The sequence below is a fragment of the Anticarsia gemmatalis genome, chromosome 3 (assembly GCF_050436995.1).
Source record: "Anticarsia gemmatalis isolate Benzon Research Colony breed Stoneville strain chromosome 3, ilAntGemm2 primary, whole genome shotgun sequence".
Taxonomy (NCBI): Eukaryota; Metazoa; Arthropoda; class Insecta; order Lepidoptera; family Erebidae; genus Anticarsia; species Anticarsia gemmatalis.
Genome location: NC_134747.1, coordinates 10,726,990 through 10,745,650, shown reverse-complemented (window position 1 = coordinate 10,745,650; position 18,661 = coordinate 10,726,990). Strand labels below are relative to the sequence as shown.

At 38.2% G+C, this 18,661-nt stretch overlaps 1 protein-coding gene across 1 annotated transcript in view; it reads right to left on the bottom strand.

Annotated features, from left to right (window-relative positions):
- Window positions 1-1,311: 1,311 nt before the first annotated feature.
- The window catches only part of Dhc36C (Dynein heavy chain at 36C), a 38,741-nt gene continuing 21,391 nt past the window's right edge, over window positions 1,312-18,661 (bottom strand). Inside the window, exons 37-73 of the mRNA XM_076135670.1 lie at window positions 18,382-18,505; window positions 17,938-18,113; window positions 17,532-17,683; window positions 17,079-17,226; window positions 16,662-16,874; window positions 16,233-16,408; window positions 15,698-15,839; window positions 15,336-15,449; window positions 14,888-14,998; window positions 14,462-14,650; window positions 13,915-14,144; window positions 13,516-13,741; window positions 13,172-13,354; window positions 12,300-12,525; window positions 11,971-12,116; window positions 11,585-11,780; window positions 11,428-11,498; window positions 11,086-11,243; window positions 10,751-10,904; window positions 10,548-10,681; window positions 10,136-10,409; window positions 9,814-9,955; window positions 9,280-9,458; window positions 8,654-8,817; window positions 8,235-8,376; window positions 8,079-8,145; window positions 7,642-7,787; window positions 7,222-7,374; window positions 7,013-7,142; window positions 6,542-6,783; window positions 6,005-6,161; window positions 5,539-5,705; window positions 4,551-4,788; window positions 4,104-4,255; window positions 3,754-3,891; window positions 3,157-3,300; window positions 1,312-2,685 (exon numbers count right to left, since the gene is read on the bottom strand). Of these exons, the coding sequence (XP_075991785.1) occupies window positions 2,479-2,685; window positions 3,157-3,300; window positions 3,754-3,891; window positions 4,104-4,255; window positions 4,551-4,788; window positions 5,539-5,705; window positions 6,005-6,161; window positions 6,542-6,783; window positions 7,013-7,142; window positions 7,222-7,374; window positions 7,642-7,787; window positions 8,079-8,145; window positions 8,235-8,376; window positions 8,654-8,817; window positions 9,280-9,458; window positions 9,814-9,955; window positions 10,136-10,409; window positions 10,548-10,681; window positions 10,751-10,904; window positions 11,086-11,243; window positions 11,428-11,498; window positions 11,585-11,780; window positions 11,971-12,116; window positions 12,300-12,525; window positions 13,172-13,354; window positions 13,516-13,741; window positions 13,915-14,144; window positions 14,462-14,650; window positions 14,888-14,998; window positions 15,336-15,449; window positions 15,698-15,839; window positions 16,233-16,408; window positions 16,662-16,874; window positions 17,079-17,226; window positions 17,532-17,683; window positions 17,938-18,113; window positions 18,382-18,505 (6,111 nt within the window). The 3' untranslated portion in view covers window positions 1,312-2,478. The remainder of the gene's footprint in view (window positions 2,686-3,156; window positions 3,301-3,753; window positions 3,892-4,103; window positions 4,256-4,550; window positions 4,789-5,538; window positions 5,706-6,004; window positions 6,162-6,541; window positions 6,784-7,012; window positions 7,143-7,221; window positions 7,375-7,641; window positions 7,788-8,078; window positions 8,146-8,234; window positions 8,377-8,653; window positions 8,818-9,279; window positions 9,459-9,813; window positions 9,956-10,135; window positions 10,410-10,547; window positions 10,682-10,750; window positions 10,905-11,085; window positions 11,244-11,427; window positions 11,499-11,584; window positions 11,781-11,970; window positions 12,117-12,299; window positions 12,526-13,171; window positions 13,355-13,515; window positions 13,742-13,914; window positions 14,145-14,461; window positions 14,651-14,887; window positions 14,999-15,335; window positions 15,450-15,697; window positions 15,840-16,232; window positions 16,409-16,661; window positions 16,875-17,078; window positions 17,227-17,531; window positions 17,684-17,937; window positions 18,114-18,381; window positions 18,506-18,661) is intronic.

Here is an 18,661-nt window from a genome sequence, read left to right as displayed (position 1 = left end):
AACCGTTTCGATAACCTAAATTCCTTTGTTCGAGCTTTCCCAATAAAAAATCTGTTTAGCTTTCAAAAAACTCGTAACACAACTATATTGCACTAGTTCCTAAAATCTGTGATAGGTACTGGGAACATCGCATTGATATGCAAATACATCCAGAATTGCTTGCACACCATTTGAAAACGAGGTCTAATCTTAATTATGTTTCATAACCACATTCATGGTAGCGTAAAGCTTATTAGTAAGTCTTCACATTACTCAAAATGATATTATATTCAATGTAATAGCTCCGTCTCAAAGTGCTATTGTAGTGGTTCATTCACACAAAGGCTGAATCCTTCGCTTCAATAATGCTCACAAAACAATAATACCGGGACCTTTGTGTACCAGTCATTTGAATAACAAATGGCTACTTTTGATGTATCTCACTACTAAGTGTGGAATATATTACAGTTCGTATACGTAGTAAAATGGGTATATGGATCACAGATTCACGATTTTAGACAAACTAAATACTTAGATACGTCCTATTAAAACATTGTTGATACAACACCTTCGGGGCACCACTTTGTTCAGTTATTTTATCTCAACATTAAAGAAAGCTCCTCAGTTTGCTACATACAAGTTATAAACTCAATTAAAATTGAGTTAGATAAGCTGGAGTCAAACTTGTGCAATTAGTCCCCGCCGCCGGGTCCGTCAATCTTTGTTTTTATGTCCCCAACATTATTTTGTACCGAATAAATTAAAATTGTAAAGTGTATTTTGATTAGATGTATCAGTATACTTCGTAATTGATTACGGTTATAATTAAATATACACTTTTTGTATACAATCCTAAGATTTAATTAGGTTTATTAACGTTTTAGCATATCGTCCAAGCCTAACATACTAATAGGCTATTTCGATGTTTGATGAGGCGCAATAATGGTTGAACCCGTTGCCGTCTAATATTGATAATCTAATAGCACGCAAATTGCTACAATTTAATTTAATTATATATTTGGCACCGACACATCGAGAGTTAAAGGTAAAACTACTGAGTGCTCAATTTAGAAACCGACATGAACATATCAGCGCGGTGCCGTCGGCTGCTAACTTAATAATAGCCACCATTTGGAGCATCTGCAATATTTAAACCAGAAATGTATTTTTGTGGTGAGCGGCTAAAGTAAAATGGACACTGTCTAACTATATTTGAAGGTTGTTAAAAGTTGCCATATAAATAGAATAGTGAATAGAACAGGGTTGGTGGTGAAGTAAAAACCAATTGATTGAAATTAAAATACTTTATTAGAATTAAATAATCTAGTTGGACACATAATAATAAATAAAGCTATGAATAATGAAAAATAAACTTAATGTTAAACATAATAGTGCCTATTTCAAGTTACAACAAAAATAACTAACATTAATCATAATAATAACATACTAATAAATAGAATATTTACATCAAAAGGAACATCCATGATTTATGTCAACTTGCAAAAAAGTATAGCAATAAAGAATGCTAAAACGTAAGTATATTTTGTATGGACACAGCAGATTTTACGAAATATCCAGTCGTAAAAATAGGGTACGCAATAGGCGTCCTAGGATAATATGGAGGGATGATATGAACCCTTTTATATAGTCAAAACAGAAAGGGTCAGTAATAAAACATGTTAATAAATCCGCTTCACATGTCGAAAGCAATTTGTGCGGAGAATTTAAATACGAGTGCTTAACCGTGTAGGCACATTGTACGCGGCGCACACGACTACACTCACTTCTATCTGAAGCGCGACCGGACTTATTGAGAGTCGAATGGAACCCTACTCGCATATCATAAATCCATTACTGTGAAATGGACGGCAGATTTAGCACAGGAGAGCTTGTTATTGAATTATTAAAGACTATAGTTTAAAAGCTCGTAAATTATTAAACGTGTAGAGAAGATTTTAAGCACATGGATAAAATGTAGGAGAGTTATAACATGCCTAATTGCTCGTGTATAAGATAAAATTTGCTACTGAAATAATATATTCATCAGACTATAGTTCGGTATTTGTCGGTTCGATATCATGATTTAATCAAGCTATCCAGCTACCCACACAATGCCATCCGAATTTAGCCAAAAATGTTACATCATGTGATACAAAAAACATGCATTGACATAGCCATAGAACTCAAAATGGTGAGACAAATACGAGATCAGCTGTAAAAATTAATGCACAACATTCAAAATAAACCAAATGCAAGAATAACAGTAGCAGCAGTCCGGAGATTACAAAAAAATCATTTGCATTTACTCAGAAGATCAAGCCACAGCCCAGACCATAAGAAGAAAGAAATGAAAGGTTTAAAAATTCTTATCTAAGAACTACGAAGGTCCTTTTTCGATATACGTAAAAACTTTAATCGGTAATTTCGAAAAGGGCATATATCACATTGCAAAGACAAATGTTCAAGCCTTTTCGAAATTTAATATCTAATAGTATAAAGTTAGAATGGTAGTTGTGTAAGTAGTGCGACACCTCTCATGATCCAGTGGTCGGGCGGCTCCTTGGTGGGCAGGCGCATGAAGAGGATGTAGTTGGTGGAGTGGCCCGTGGTGGACAACACGCCGCGGCGGTCGCCCGTCTTGTATAGTGGGCAGTTGTAGAACACGTCCATCGGGATGTCTGCCGTCCTCAGCGGTATCAACCATACCTGAGTACATTTGTGTCATGAGATGCTATTGCGATGGTACTAGTTTATATATGACACTTTAATGGTGCAGCAGTCATATTATTTTGGTAAAAGTGAATGAGTTGCGTCATTTATAAAGATTATAATTTTAAGAGCTAACAAATAAAGCTATCATTATACACATTAATAAAGCAAACATGTTTTAATAATTTGAGACTTTATTAGCGCGGTAAAATCATGTAAGCAATATTGCGATTAATATAATAAAGACACGACAATCATCATAAACATTTCAACATAAGCAAATGCTCTGGTCGTATCAATAACGTTTAGCGCTATTATTATTGAATAACCCAACGAATCAATTACCATACAGGTATTTACAAGTACTATCAAAATATCAGGTATCAGGTACTAGCAAAGTAGCGAAATTCCTTATATTAATAATAGTAACACAACTTTAAACAATTGATATAAAGTAAGAGTGAATACCGGTGGGAAGTTATCGTAGAGTATCTTGGAGAAGGACTCGTCGATGGCCATGGTCTCCATGTTCCAGCGCGCGCCCTCCATGAACAGCCCCCTGATGTATACGCCCTCGTCCGGACGCTCCGTGATGTCCCAGTTACTTTGCACCTGTCACACACATGTTATGAACTAACAAACTTGGGATTTTAGTCAACGCGCTCCGAGACATTCGATTTCGCTTTGATGACAAAGGATAACAATTGGTGCTACTATATACCGTGCAGCACCAATTGTTACAGTTGTGCAGTGCAGTTTTACTTGATGGAGTCGTGAGTTTTACTCGATGTATTAAAAGATCTTGGTTGAGTAAAATTCTATAGGATGCCTTCTAGTAAAAGGTTTCTGCGGTGTACACATTGATTTTTACTAGAATTCAAGTAAATGTATCGCGCAATCTGTATTGGGAGCACAGAGCATTCATGATGCTTTAAAGCCAGTCAGTCAGTAAGCAGTCAAATATTTATAGAGGGCCAGCATTAAAGGTTGTCTAACCCACTAATGGATTACGGACAGGAGAGCACAACTGGTTATGAGTATCACAATACTGAAGGAGAATATTACCGAGTAATGGAAGCCGAGCTGATCGATGGGGATCTTGTACTTGCGCGCGTAGCTCTGCTGCGCTGCCGTCAGGAAGGCTTGCGGGAAGTAAAAGCCGGACAACCAGAACACGATCGGAGGACCGTTTGTATGCCAGTGCTAAATAATACAACATTAATACCACAATTGTATGTTAAGTTTTAGCATCCTTTATAATACTTAAACAGAAATCCCAAATAGCTAGCCTTAAAAAGCCTAACAATCGCACGTTTCCATATCTTATGATATGGTAAGATAGCGATGAGGTATTTTGCGAATTTTACAAATTTACCAGTCCTCACTAACTGAGCCATAGCCACTAATGATTTTACCTGTAAGAACGCAAGTCTTGCTAAAAGGTCGTTGAAGTATGATCCTAGTGGTTTGAGCGAGGGATAGCTCTTGCCGGCCCATAACGCGGGTATGCGCCCGCGTACCATACTAGTCAGCACTTCCTCCGTTATGTCATTAAGAACGCTCACACCTAGAAAACATTACATAAGTTGCATTATATGAAGTAAAAAACTAACGCCTATAATATAATATTGTTAATTTCGTTAGAATAATTAATGAAAAACCTACTTTGAAAAAGACAAAAGTGTAATGCACTTTAAAAACTCAGCACTATTTGTATAATCGGATCGAGCACAGCACGGATGTAAAACAACTCAGCAGTCTGGCGAGCACTCTCTAATTATGCGTAGGGCTGTGCTTGACCCGACGCTTCTATTCCTACGCTCACATCTGTCAGAAGTTTAAAGAAATAAATAAATGTTCACCTTGCACGGCGCCAATAACAGCGACGGCACTGGAGCGCACGACTTTGACCAGTCTGTCATAACGTGCGGCCTCCTGTATGACGACGATGGACATGGGCGTCATGTCGGACGGCTTGATGTCGCCCTCGTGCGACGGACCCGTCAGGATCTGCTTCGGCAGACGCTTCAACACGTCTTCTGCTATTGCCATCGCTTGCTGCTCCGGAGTGGCTCCTGCCGCGCCCGCAGCCATTGTGTCCTATTATGTGCAGTTAATAGTTCAGGATTTTAGAACGCTGTGTTTTTGTTTTACTTAAAGTAAAAGCGTGCATAAAAGGAAACTACAACAAAGGTTTCTTTCAATAAACCTTTAAGCAAGGGTTGTGAGATAAGTGCTTTTTGTTTAGCAAGGAAACACAGATTGCATGAGTCTCACAAGATTTGTATAATTCCTTGACGACTCTGAAGAACATTGGATTAAATACAGACAAACATATTGTGCTAGAAACTTAGGACCAAAAGAAAAAATTGTTTATGACAAGAAGATTACCCACACAAATAACAATAATAGAAGCAAACATTTGACATTATCACTTGTTATGTAATTTTCTACTTACCAAATATTGTTTCAGAAGATCCTTTGAGCATAAAAATCATAAAATAGTATGAATCAATAATGAATACATGAACCAATTATCTAACTTATTAAAAAGAACTTACCGTTCGGTCCTGTCCCGGTGCGTAGATGAATGAAAAACAAGAATTTAGTGTGATTACTACATACAAATACAACAATCAAAAGCAATATTTTTCTACACTACTTTCTAAATACTTTAACAATGTAATCATACATCACGTAACTACTCAAGTTCTTCCTTCTAACAACCATAACGCGTAAGTCAAAGACATACGTCATACTTCTAATCATTACATACGACCAAGGTCTTAATTTTCTCATTCTCATAAGCCTTTAGTCCGATACAAATATTTTCATCAGAGCATATTGTACCTGAGTTAGTATAGCAGTGTTGAGCAAGTCCTCAGCCTCTCGGAAGTGCTTGGTGATGTCAGCGTTCGGATGGAAGCCGAACACGGCAGGTGGGGTCGCTATTGGCAGCTTACGAGCGAAGTTTATGAAGTCTCCGTGCTCCTTTAGCGTCGGTATGTGGTAGATACCTGGCAGTAGTCAAACAATTGTAGGCAGAATATACATTATGCAGTTTTGATGTTCTGCTAGATCTACATGAGATTTACGTTAATAACAAAGGAAGTCCAGACACTTTTACTCCTTAAATCAAACGTCAACAAATAATTGATTTAAAAGTTTATTAGTCGCATATATGCTTCCAAGCACTCTTATTAGGAAACAAATATGTGACAATACAATATAGATTAGTGAGTGCACGAAACATATTATGGCAGAAATAAAAATACGGTTTAATATATAAAAGCAAAATAAACAATTAAGTTCATACCTGTGGGATCCAGTGGATATTTATCTTCAGTAATAGCCCTAGGATTATAGAACTTGAACAGTATAGTATTGAGACATCTTCGGTCCCAGTCGTCTGTGACTCGGCCGCCGTAATTACACTCGCCGGTCAAGTAGCGCAGTGCAACGAATTGCACGTCCTAGCGAAAGATTTTCAGTGTTATAAAGGTGATAAGAAGTATGCTAAAATAATATTAATATAGAGCCTTATTTTCTAACTGAGCGCTTTCTTTCCATATAAATAGCAGTATCGATTGATAACCCTATAAATAACAGGCAGAGAGATTAAGTGCTAGTTCATCTAAATACAAAAACAAAATACTAACAAACTGAAATATATCTGGTCTAGAACTGACTACACTAGTGCATTAAAATACAGGAGAGTAAATTATACGGTATTTTACAATCAGTCACTCTTTATGAAACATCAAAAACGCTTTTAGGTGTAGAAATACTGCATTATGACGTCACAAGTATAGTATTTTCGTTAACACTGTAAAAACCAAGTTGAAGTACTCACATCATATTCATTGAGGAACATGTAAAGTTGCGTGACGCTGATTCGCAGGTCGGTCTCATTGAACTCGTAGCGGATGTTCCAGCCGAGAGGTCCGAACTGCCGCCTCTCTTGTATCACCGCGTGAAAGAAGCACAGCGCAAACAACAGCTTCTTGAAGTTCTCAGTCTGCTTGTTGCCTTCGAACCACTCTGAGTCGTTGATGGGATCACTTTGGTAAGAACGTGCTATGTTTGCTCGCAAACCTGTGAGAAATATTATCCAAAATTGCAACAAAATTATTTAAGTAACTATTATTCCAAACACATTGCTTCGCGATGGTGAAATATAGAGAAGAACAGCGATCATGAGGAGAGGCCTTTGCGCAGTAGGATGATGCAGTTAGTATTACAAAAACCATAAAAAGCAATAAAGTTCTAAGAAGAAAATATTATCTGTATTATCTATCGATTACATGGTCATGTAAGTCTTTACCTTGGGGTGGTTCATTAGTCATTTTAACACCGTTTTGTAGCACGTAAACCGGGAAATGCTCTGCAGGGTACGATGTTAGCCATAGCCGGAAGTCCGGATGCGTAGAGTCGGGAGTCAGACCTTCGCAAATCTGGTAGAAAAGTTGTTAAATAGGAAAAGTATAAATAATTTGAATAAAGTATATGCAAAATGTCGCAGTGAATCTATACCTTTTCGAGCATAGGCATCCAACTCTTGGCCAAGTGACAATTCTGCAGTACGACCCAAGTGCCGCTGCGCACTCCCTCCTCGATCAGTTTTACCGCAATAGGACCCTGACCTTGTCCCAGAGACAGCGAGAACAGACGAGAAGAGCCGAAACCCTGAATATTTCAACCGTTATTTATTATGTTTAAGACATCTGACTAATTGACGTAGCCACTGGGGCTCCACAGTTGCCAATATCAAACAAAACAAATATAGACTCTAGCTGAAAGTAAATCGAAAATGACATAAACGAATTGAAAGAACACCATGGTAAAAATATTGTTATAGGAATAATCTGTTATAAAAATAGGCAAGGATTTATAATATTATTTATTTGTGTTAGTGCAAGTCTAGTCTACCGTAACGTGGGTAAAAGGTGTTACCTGATCGTCAGCGAACTTGAGCAGTGTGCCCATAGGATCTGAGCCCGGTGTTAGCACAAACAGTAGCGGGATGCAGCAGTGCGAGTCAGAATAAGAGGATGCCAGGTCGAATAATGGCGGCTCCACGAACGCGTGGCCCATCTCAACTATAAAACATCAAGACAAATTTTATTGACGTACTGTGATCATTTACATGAATTATTTCATCCGATTAAATCGTCGTCAATTAAATTAAATTGTTCTTATCAATGAATTACAACATCCCTTTTTACGTTTTCTAATCTAACATTCAAGCGAAGTTTTACACTAAAGAAGTGCTATGGAATGGAATGGTTATAGGAATAAAGAAATCCCATAAGTGGAGTAGCTTCTCGCATATCTCAGTAAAAATACAGCTAAAGCACGAGGCATTGAAATTTACTTGATTGATAACTCACGCTCTACAAATCGTTGACACGCAGGCACCATCATGTCTTGTCTCATACATCGCATCACACACAGTTTCTGCAAAATTATAATAAACGTCAGCGTTGTATTCACCCATGTAGTCATAAAGAGTGTTTGTGTATTTTAATATTTTTTTTGTAACTTACCTCAAATTCTTTTAACTTTTTATCCCATGGTGAAGGTAGGGGCGTGGTGTGTGGTGATACACTGTCGCAAAACGCCTCCCATTCAGGAAGGTTATTTATAAAGTGATCCACGACACCGTGGAATTTCTCTACTTCATTCAATCTGTCAAAAATACCAAATATACAATATTAGGCATATTCAATTCAGTAATTTTATAAAGAGGTTACACAGAAAATAATAGGTCAATCAAGTATGAACGCATCAAAATCTGGGAGAAAAAACGTACAGCCACGCATCAGCATACAACAGCACAGTCACTACACTATGTTTGCGCTGCTCATGGAGTATGCCCGCAAAGATACTGATGCAGACAAACTTCCAAATGTACGTTAAAGCACGTGTGAGGAGATATGTATAACGTTAATATATTGTGACATACGCATTAAAGTCCCTCCAGGCTTGAGGACTGAGGAAGGACACGGGGTTGGGCACCACATGGGAAGCGTGGCCTCCACCCATTACGAACAACACGTCCGACTGCTCCAGCCGATCTTCCGCTACCATGATCGTTATTGTCAGCAGTAGAGAGAACACCATCTTGTCCTGAGTACAAATGTAATTATGGTAGTTTGCAATAATTAGTAAAGTCTGACTGTCTGACACGCTTTCACGGCTAAACCACCTAAGCAATTTTGATGATATTCGATATGGAGATAGTTAAAGAACTGGGACTAAATAAAGGTTAATTTTACACTATAAAAATAGCAGCAACTTAGAAATAAGCGAATATAATACAAAATACTTTTATAAATGAGAGAAATACGTAGCTTTCACAGCTCATAAAAATTTGTACCTTTATCTAGTACCCCCAACGTTACCTAAGCATACAAATAAATAGCAGTAATTACAACATTAATTTGTACATTACGTATACTATTAAATTAAAATAATAAAAGTTTGCACAGTACAGTACTTTGTTTCCTCCACTATCAAAACAATAAATTAATTCCTCGAATTTCCCCAGTACTAGGAATTACAGCGAGGTTTTAGAATCAGAATACTCACCTTTTCAAACAAACTCCTGCAAATATTAGCGTAGAGCGAGTAAGTGAAGTATGCTCGTAGAATTTGCAGTCTCTCGGGGATCTCGTCTACCTTCTCCGTGTTGTCGATGGCCGCCGTGAATAATCCCTCGAACCAACCCAGAGAGTACTGGTACATCGGGTCAATGTTTGCTAACGATGCTGAGGAACACAGAGACCAAGTTAAACATACATACATGCATAATATCTGTCTAACAAATAAACGTCGAGTGTAGCTCTGAATAGTTATACAGTGTTTTGTCTTTTCACTCATATGCACTTCAAAATTGTAAAAAGTGACCAACCACTGAAACTAATCAGAGTAATTTATAAACATTATATACACGTTCAATATCTTTATTTATTTACGTTTAGTAACAAAATTCCAGGCGGAAGTAATTTATGTTCATTTGAAGAGAAAAGGCTGAAGCTGAATTAAATAAAGCAATAATATTATTTTAATTGTAACTTCTTGAAGTTTTTATGTGGAGTAAAGTAGTTTATCTAAGTTACAAACCAATAAGGAAGAACAAATTGGTGGAGTGAACAGCAATGGGCACGTAGTCATCTCGAGCTACATCAATAGCCTGTTCAGTAACCATTGCTACCTCCTGCTTTTCTTTGATCTCGTTTGACGTGTCTTTGGCCGAGTTTAGAATCTAGAAAAATTACGATAGATAAAGTTCGTGGCGGTCAAACGGAATTAGTTACGACGCTTCCGCTTTTAAATATTGCGAGGATATAACTTTTTGTAACAGAACAGAATAAAGCATAAACACATAGAATAAAAAATTACAAAATACAAAAATAAACACAATTTCATTCTATCAGATTTATACCTGCACGGCCTCTTCATCGTCCAACAAATGTTCAGAAGTAGACAGTACTGTTAGAATCTTTCTTTCAATCTCTTGCAACAGTCTTCTGTGCTCGGCGCCCTGCGTGGTCAAGTCTGCCTTAGCCTGCTGCAAATCAGGCCTTTCTCGAGCCACCACTCGGGCCAATAGCTGTGCTTGCAAACCATCTTTTGCTAACATAAAGTTGACTAGTGTCACTCGTACACCTACTTCGGGCAGGTAGTGAGGATTTGCTAGCTTTGTACTGATGTATAATCTGTAGAATATAAATTAAGTAAATGCTTCGGTTGTATCCTTAGGTAGGCTAGGGTGTGACAATATTGCTCAACCTCATAGGTCATCTAAACTTTTTGAACTACGCGTTTATTTAATTAGATAAATGTCGTGGACTTACTTGAAGTCTTTGCTGTATTCAACTACAGTGTCACCAATTTTGATGCAGAGTGCACCACCTTGTCTGAACGTTTGTTGCTGAAGTAACGGTTCCAACATAGGATCTAATTCCTCACCAACATTTTCTAGCAGTACCTGAATATATTCCAAATATTAAAGTTAATGTAAAACGTATTAAACTACATATACTGTAGTTTTCTTTACCGGCTGTCCAAACTGCACAGCATTTTCCAAAACTCGTCCCAGGTCGGCTTGAGTCATACGCACTATGCATAGATTGTTTGGTTTCTCCATGTTTTTGATCCAACGATTGGCCTGTCCTTGAGGGTCTATCATAAGCGGCCAACGGCGTGCAGTCCTGTGTCGAATAAACTAGTAAGCAACGAATTGAGCACAAAGAGCTATCCTCAACAAACATGATTAACCGAAAATAGTTAACATTTACTTAATTTTAAGACATTACACTTTGGTCTACCTATTACCGTAACAGTAAAATAGGTACAAGATTTTTGACACGATATCTTAAAGAGAATCGTTACATGATAATGATAGCGCTCTCCACACTGAAGTCATCGGCCGGCAATCCGTCGATGTTCCACTGTTGTATGGTGACGGGCTCGCCCAGTGCCTTGATCAGATCGAAGTTCAGCGTGCACACTATACCGCACTCGTGGCACGCCCGCGCCCATTTCTGAATCTGTGCACAGTATTCATCATACAATTACATGAAATTACGATTAGATATTTTGTTATTTCGGTTCTACTTGCGGAAAGTTTTAGCCCATAATTATGGTAAGTAGAATTGGGACTGAATTAATAACCTGGCCTTCTCTAATATAGATATTAGCATTAAAGGATCAACATAACGTAGTTTTACTTACTTGTTCATACCTAAAAGAAGCGGTGAATGGGCCCAGGTAAGCTATAACACCAGCACTAATCAAAATATCCCCTGAAACAAAATGTAATTGTAAACAACTTAGTTTTTTTTTATAACATGGACTTTAATAAGTACAGAGTACTCTATGCTCTACTTGCCTGTTAGAGAATTGTATGTTTCACGAAGGGTCTTTGCGATTTGCGTCCATCTGGTCTTTTCTCCGCCGAGTCCGGAAATGAGCATCTCAGCGCGATTCAACTTATTACTGCAATCCATCACCTCATCGTCCAAAACTTTTTGTTGGCGACTCTGCTCGCTCAGGGCGTCTTCCAATTTTTTTAATTTCAGTTGTACCTATGCCAAATTAACCGAGGACATAATACAAAATATAATTTAGAAACCATATTCTAATTTACGTACCTAATACTCAAGTAGGGACGCAAGGACAGGATGAAGAATTTTTTTAAACGCCCACTTATGTGTATTAGATGAATTTGCCATAAGGTAACACAATATATTTTTTTTGTCACAATCTGTTACATACCTCAGCGAGTTGTGCCTGCTTGATGGCGAGCGCGGCCATGGCCTTGTCGTAAACAGCCTGCGCTGCTGCCAACCTCTGCTTCTTGGGCGCTACCACCTTCGCTACCTTATCGTACTTGGTCATTGCAATCACCCACTTGCACATACCTGTTAAACATTTAATTCCATTTTTTGAGCAACGGTAGAAGCAGAAATGAATAAAAATAAAGTTAAGATAGGAATAGACGCAGATTGTTTGATAAATCAATAATTAAGTAAAAACCATTAGCGCTGAGTTCAAAAGCGATATGTACAAAGCACTTGAAAGCAGTATTATAAAGTTCTCGTTACCTTCTGCGGCAACAGACACAGCTCGGATCTTCTCGGGAACAAAGCCATCGTCCAACATGACAGTTGTCATCAATTTCTTCATGACCGGTGGTGGAATATTGTCCTTGTCGTAGTTCTGCAGCGACTCAAGAAACTTGATGTCGTTTAGCAGTTTCTTCGATGGACCCCAATAATCCTCAATAGTACCTACTCCGGATGGATTCGGGATTTTATCAGGCTTCGCTTCCTGCGTATTGTATAATATTAATGTTCATGGGAAAAATGGGTAATTTTTTGTTTAAGCTACAAAACCAAGGTAATATTGTGAGCTTGCGTTTTTGTGTTATAGCCATTCAACACTCCAAAAGCAGTTATTAACAAGAGAATGCATAAACTATTCACACACAGGAAGTGAGTTTCTTGTCACAATTTTGTCATACCTACTACTGCAATAAAGCGTCAATTGTATTTGACGCTGCTCCTAAAGCGTGTTTCAAGTAAATGCCTTACTTACCGGGTCATCCTTTAGCAAAAGCATAAACAAAAGTATTGTATAATATTCTTTTAATTAGAGAGTTATACAACGAGCAAGCTGAATAATATATACACGTATATCACAAGTTATATCTCAGTCTGTTTGAGATTTTATTGGCAGCAGACCAGCAGACATGTTCGTTTGTAAGTATTAGTTGTATGAACAAACTGTCAAAGCTTTGGCTCCAAGCAGGTTGGAAGTATGTATCGATAATACTCAGAGCACAGCAAATGAGTCATGCCATAGTTGATTCTGCATAAGACTTACATTAGGACGAATTTCCTTGAACATAAATTTCCATTAACCTGGAATAAAAGCTAGGTTAGTAACTTACAATATGTTTTAGTATGAAAATTACCTTTAATATACAAATGGCTTCCATGACAAGTTTGATGCCTCGTGGGGGACTTTTCATTGTCTTGATGAAGGTGATGTCTTGAGGAGTGAGAGTGTCGAGAGCCGCGAGGGCAGAGTTGAGAATAGGCATGGCCTCAGCGAGGTCAGCGTCGCACTCATCTTTTATGCCTTGAGCTTCATTCGCCTGTGTACAGAAACATGGGACATATATATATTTGACGAAACACAGAAGAAAACGAAAGTTTAAGGTTACCCACTAACGTGCTAACGATCAAGCTGTTTACTTTTACCTAATTTCAACCAAATATTTCCTTCCCTCCAAATGGTAGGTTAGTTGTTGCTTACCTGTTCCGCAGCCGCTGCCTGATCCATCAACACTTCGGCTTCTACCAATGCGACTCCTTCTTTCTCTTTCTCCACTTTGGCCGTAGTTTCCGCCACGGCAGCAGCACCGGCGGCTAGCTTGGGCTGCAATACTTCCAGCGCTATTTGTAGAGCAGCTACTGAACTAGCCGCGACTGCGAGCTGATCTAAACCGGTCAAGTATCGTTGTTCTCCAGTTGTTAATTCCCTTGAAAATAACATTTATTTTTATCATATCTGAACCTAACTGAAAAAGCAAAGGTCTCAAAATATTCACTTACCCTAAATACTGTAGTCAGAGATCTATACTACGTCTTCACAATATGAATTCAGACTTCCCAAAACCGAGTACATATTTAAAGAATCTAGAATATTACTTACAAACGTTTCTTTGAAAGCAATGCCTTGAACATATTAATGAGTTCCAAGTAAGCAGTAGGCGTGACGTAGTTGTATCTCTTGAGTCGAAGGAGGAACTGCCTCGTGAGCTCCTGGGTGTCTGTGTGGAACACTTGACATAGCTTGATGGCTGTGTCACGCTCCAGGTCGGTGAGCTCGATGTCTTTTAAGAAACGCGTCGCTACAGCAAGCAACGCATCTGGAGGCCATTCCTAGAGAGAAATGAAAACGAATGAATAACAAACCACGTCTCACATCGGGTAAAACAACAAATCTCGAACTCGACGAAATCCTGTCGAATTATTATAATTCGTAGGCTGCTAGGAATACACCAGAGGACAAATTAAAAGTCCCCCTTAGCAACAGGAGCGATTTGCAGCATGTCGAACCAAGTCCGGCAACGTTGCGCCATGTCACTCGACGTCGCTGACGACACAATAGATTTGTCCCCTAGTGTATTTCTTGCTTGAAGAATTATTACGACTAGTGCGCGCTATATTATTAAGTTTTCAATGTTGTACAAAGTTACCTGGAACCAATCAATAGTACAGCAGTTGACTAGTGAGGGGAACTTTCTGATGCGAGTACGTAGTGAAGTGCCGGCGGGCGACATGGCCAGCACGATGTGCAGTTGATCGCGCACGATGGATACAAAGTACGCGTATAATGCTGTTGGACTGCCATCTGTTTGCATTGACTTGTCGCGTTGACGGTCAATCTGTACAATACGACATTAAAATTAATACATTTCTTTAATACAGTAGTTTCTCAAACAAAGCATATGATGACCAATTACGAAAATAATGTGGAACTCGACCAAAGGTGACATGTTTCAATAGGAACATCTGTAACGGTCTTTAGAAACATGTTTTAAGATTGATTTATTCTATGTTCAGACAAAGGAACAATGTTCGTGTCCAAGTGTTATTTTTACATAAACTTAGCAAGCACTCACAACTCTCATTTTCTCGCACAGTTCTGCCTTCTCGTCTGCGCTGAATATGTTAGGAACTTCACCGGAGTTCAGCATATTGTTAACGTCTTCTAAGAACCCTTCTTCTTTGATCTGTTATAATAATGAAGAAATGTATTTTGCCAGATTACAACAACTATCGAAAAGGTACGTATGCAATTTCAAAAAGGACTTAACTTACATTACCATGAAAATCACATATGCCCTTTTCGAATTGCATATCGAAATTCAATCAAAACGTATTTGAAGCGATGGATGTATTATATTTGTGTAATCTCACGAGAGTAGTTGATTAATCTATTAGTAATCTAGATTGACCTGCGCTTACATTAATACAGTTTCGCGACACAATAATGTAATTAAGCCACGCTCTATCAGTGCATGTATATGAGACATAGCTACGTTATACGTTTATGTATGTCTTACTTACCTGAGACTCGATGAATAGGAACACCATATGCAAATCAGGTGTGCTAGACTTCCGTAACAACGTTTTCAAGTCCTCACGCCACTCTGTTTTACCGTATGTTCTACTCATTTCAACCTGTACAAAGTAATGGAATTCTTTCGTATATCAAGGTGTTATTATTAAACAGTAACCACTTATGCAGTTACATCTAATATAAAGTAAGAAATTTTAGCACGAAATAAAGTCTAGAGATTTGAAAATGTCTGATCAAGTGCCAATAGGCTGTTCAATTTTGTGAACACGATTCGCCTTTTAAAACATGAGACCAATTTTTTTTTATTGTAGGCAGTACTAATAATTGAGCGTGAAAAGGTTGTCGTTACCTGGAAGAGATCATATTCATTGATGTGCGCCGCCAGTCTCGTGAGTGACTGTCGTCCAGAGCCGCCGAGGCCCACCAGCAGTGCGTGAGAGCGTGGTTGAGTCAACACTCGGCAGATACGAGACACGTGCTCGATAGCAAACCTGCACTATTAAAAAGTTCAGTCAAACAAACTGGACCACAATAGACACTACTAATGTAGTGTCGCCCATTACTCTTACGAAACAAAGCATGCGTCGATAAATTAAATGTACTGCGAAAACCGTTGGTCCAGTCTGAGCGCATAATTATTATATTTGGTAGCCAATCAAAATACTACATCAGAGCTAATGCGCATACAAACTAGAACAAATGCCAAGAATATTCCTCAGTTTTAAATTAATAGTGTGCAGTTGTACACAAACGCCATCTTGCCGTACCACCATCACATTAATATAGTTACTTAAATTGTATCGTACTCTTATGCCATATTATCTACACTTAAACGACTATATTAAATTTATATGCTATTTTCTTATGAGAATTATGGATATTACCTGAAAAGCACTAGGTTCATCGGTTTCTTGGACATATTGTTGAACTCCACAAGGAAGGCATCGACAGTAGAACTCAAATGATCAAAGTTGGCAGTCTCCATGTAGAATCGCGTATCCACTTTAGGATTTGCAAAGTCGCAGTATATCAGTTTTCGTAGATGTAGATCGGTGATTAGCTATAAGGTAGATGAAACAATTTAAGTAGGTATAGCTGTTACTTATTAGGAACAAACTGGAATATCTCCATGTTCAAGACTTCACAGCCGATTTATAATGATCACATATTATTATGAAGTAACAATATTTGAATAATTATGACCACAATTAAATGTCTCGGCCAATGACTTACCACTGGTAAGTTACCAGGGAACGATTTTACTTAAACGCTGAGGAAATAAACTCCACAAATCATCATATGATCCACTCTACCTTATCCTTGGGTCCCTCGAGCAATCTGCCCAACATTTTGTCGAAATCATCGTTGAGGTTATGAGCAGTAGCTTCCCTGAGACACTGGACTAGCCACCTGCGGTCCTGATCCTCCACCAGACGATCAGAGAACACGCGCAGACACTCATGAACCCACAGCCTCTTCATCGATTGCAGATCTGGAGTCACTTCGGGTACCGATAGTAACACTCCCTAAAATGTTTTGAATGGTATTCATTGAACATAAGTAAAATGGTTGCTTAAAGTGCAAATTAGCAAGACTAAAACTAAGATTGGCATACGATATGATTTTCTTGTTTTCTTGCTCAATGGATAAGAGCTAGAAAAGAATTGTAAAATCGAACTGGATAGAGCTGAAACATGCTTTATAAAAACAAAGTTACGTAAAAAGTTTACCAATATAACTCTGGAAAAGTCCCGGAGATTGAACGTGTAGTGCGATTTAGACGGCGTGGGCAGTAGGTTCAACCTACACTCTTTGTAAACTTCCAACGTTCCGAACACCAACTCGTCTATACATGGATCGAAGTCTTTAGAAAAACCTCTGCAAAAATAGCCAGACGGATTAAAACACACGTTGCGTAATTTGCGTGAATTTCAGGTTATTAAATGCTATAATTAATCACGATATAACAAGTATATGGGAAACTTATAAGAGATCCGTGTGTTAAGACACACAAAAATTCAGATTATATTAATTTAGTAAATGTAGCAAAAGCAGCATTTTAACTGACCAAATATAGCTTTTCGCTATAACTCGTCAAAGGCTACATGGATTGGGGAAAACGTGAGCGCTAAAATGTTGCAAATGTAAACACTATACAAGAATTTGCAATAACTGTTACGTACCTTGTATCAAGATGCCACAACATAATTCTGCTGAATATGACGTGTAGTGTTTCATCGTCAAACTCGTCGATACAGAAGAATGAGAAGTGTCGAGTTAATCTCGGCGTTATGAGCTTAGCTCCCGGCGTCGGTTTACCCATCGCACACATGAACTACAATATTGTACCATAACTTTAATATCTACTCCTAAACTTTTAACTCTTGCCGTATTTACGCATCTTATGTAGCAGGGCACTTTAACATACAATGCACAATCAAACTAATAATAACTATTTGTGAAACGCAAAAATAAAACTGAACCCACTATACGCTAACGTAGTCCTACGCAAGCAGCCAAACCCTGCATAGTTATTAATTACAAACTTTGAACTTCGAAAAGCGTTTTGGAAATCGTAGTACATCTTACCTGTACATCAATAAGGTGCATAGCAACGTTAGTCTTGCGGTCATACCACAGTCCGAGATCAATGCCTTGTCGTAGCACTTCAATGGGTGGCTGAGCACCATACGTCTCTGCCTGAGGCATGCTCACATCGTCTACGAATACTACGGCGTAGCAACCGATCGGTGGACCGAAAACACCTAATAGAACACATAACACATACAGTACAGGGTGAGGTTCCAAGTAGGTGCGTTACCAAATACGAAACTATCGTCTTAGCCAGAAAATTTTAGTATTTAATTATTTACTAAGTTATTTTCTCAAAATATTTACGATCCTGGATAATAAAATTGCGTTCTGACTTGGGAAGATGAGCCTCTCATTTCAAATTTATTTCTACTTAATATAACAACTTTTCTATTAACGTCGCGTGAAATATCGTGTTTCAAATTATATTCATTTTCTTACCTTTCCTCCTTTTGTCTAATTTTCCCATTATGATGTCTTGTGTTTGATTACAATTTGTTTGCGCCGAGAAAGCCATAATCAGAGCTTTGTATACTTTAGTATCCACTCTCTTTACAAGGAAATCCTGAAAATTATTAATTTCTCGTAGCAGACGCGAACTTGTTGAAAATAGTTCTTTGTTTGCGATGAAAGAAGCCGCAAATGCTGCATGAAATTTAAGCTTTAACTTACAATTCTTTCACCGCTAACGACAGACAAAAAAATATTTTCGCATAAAGCA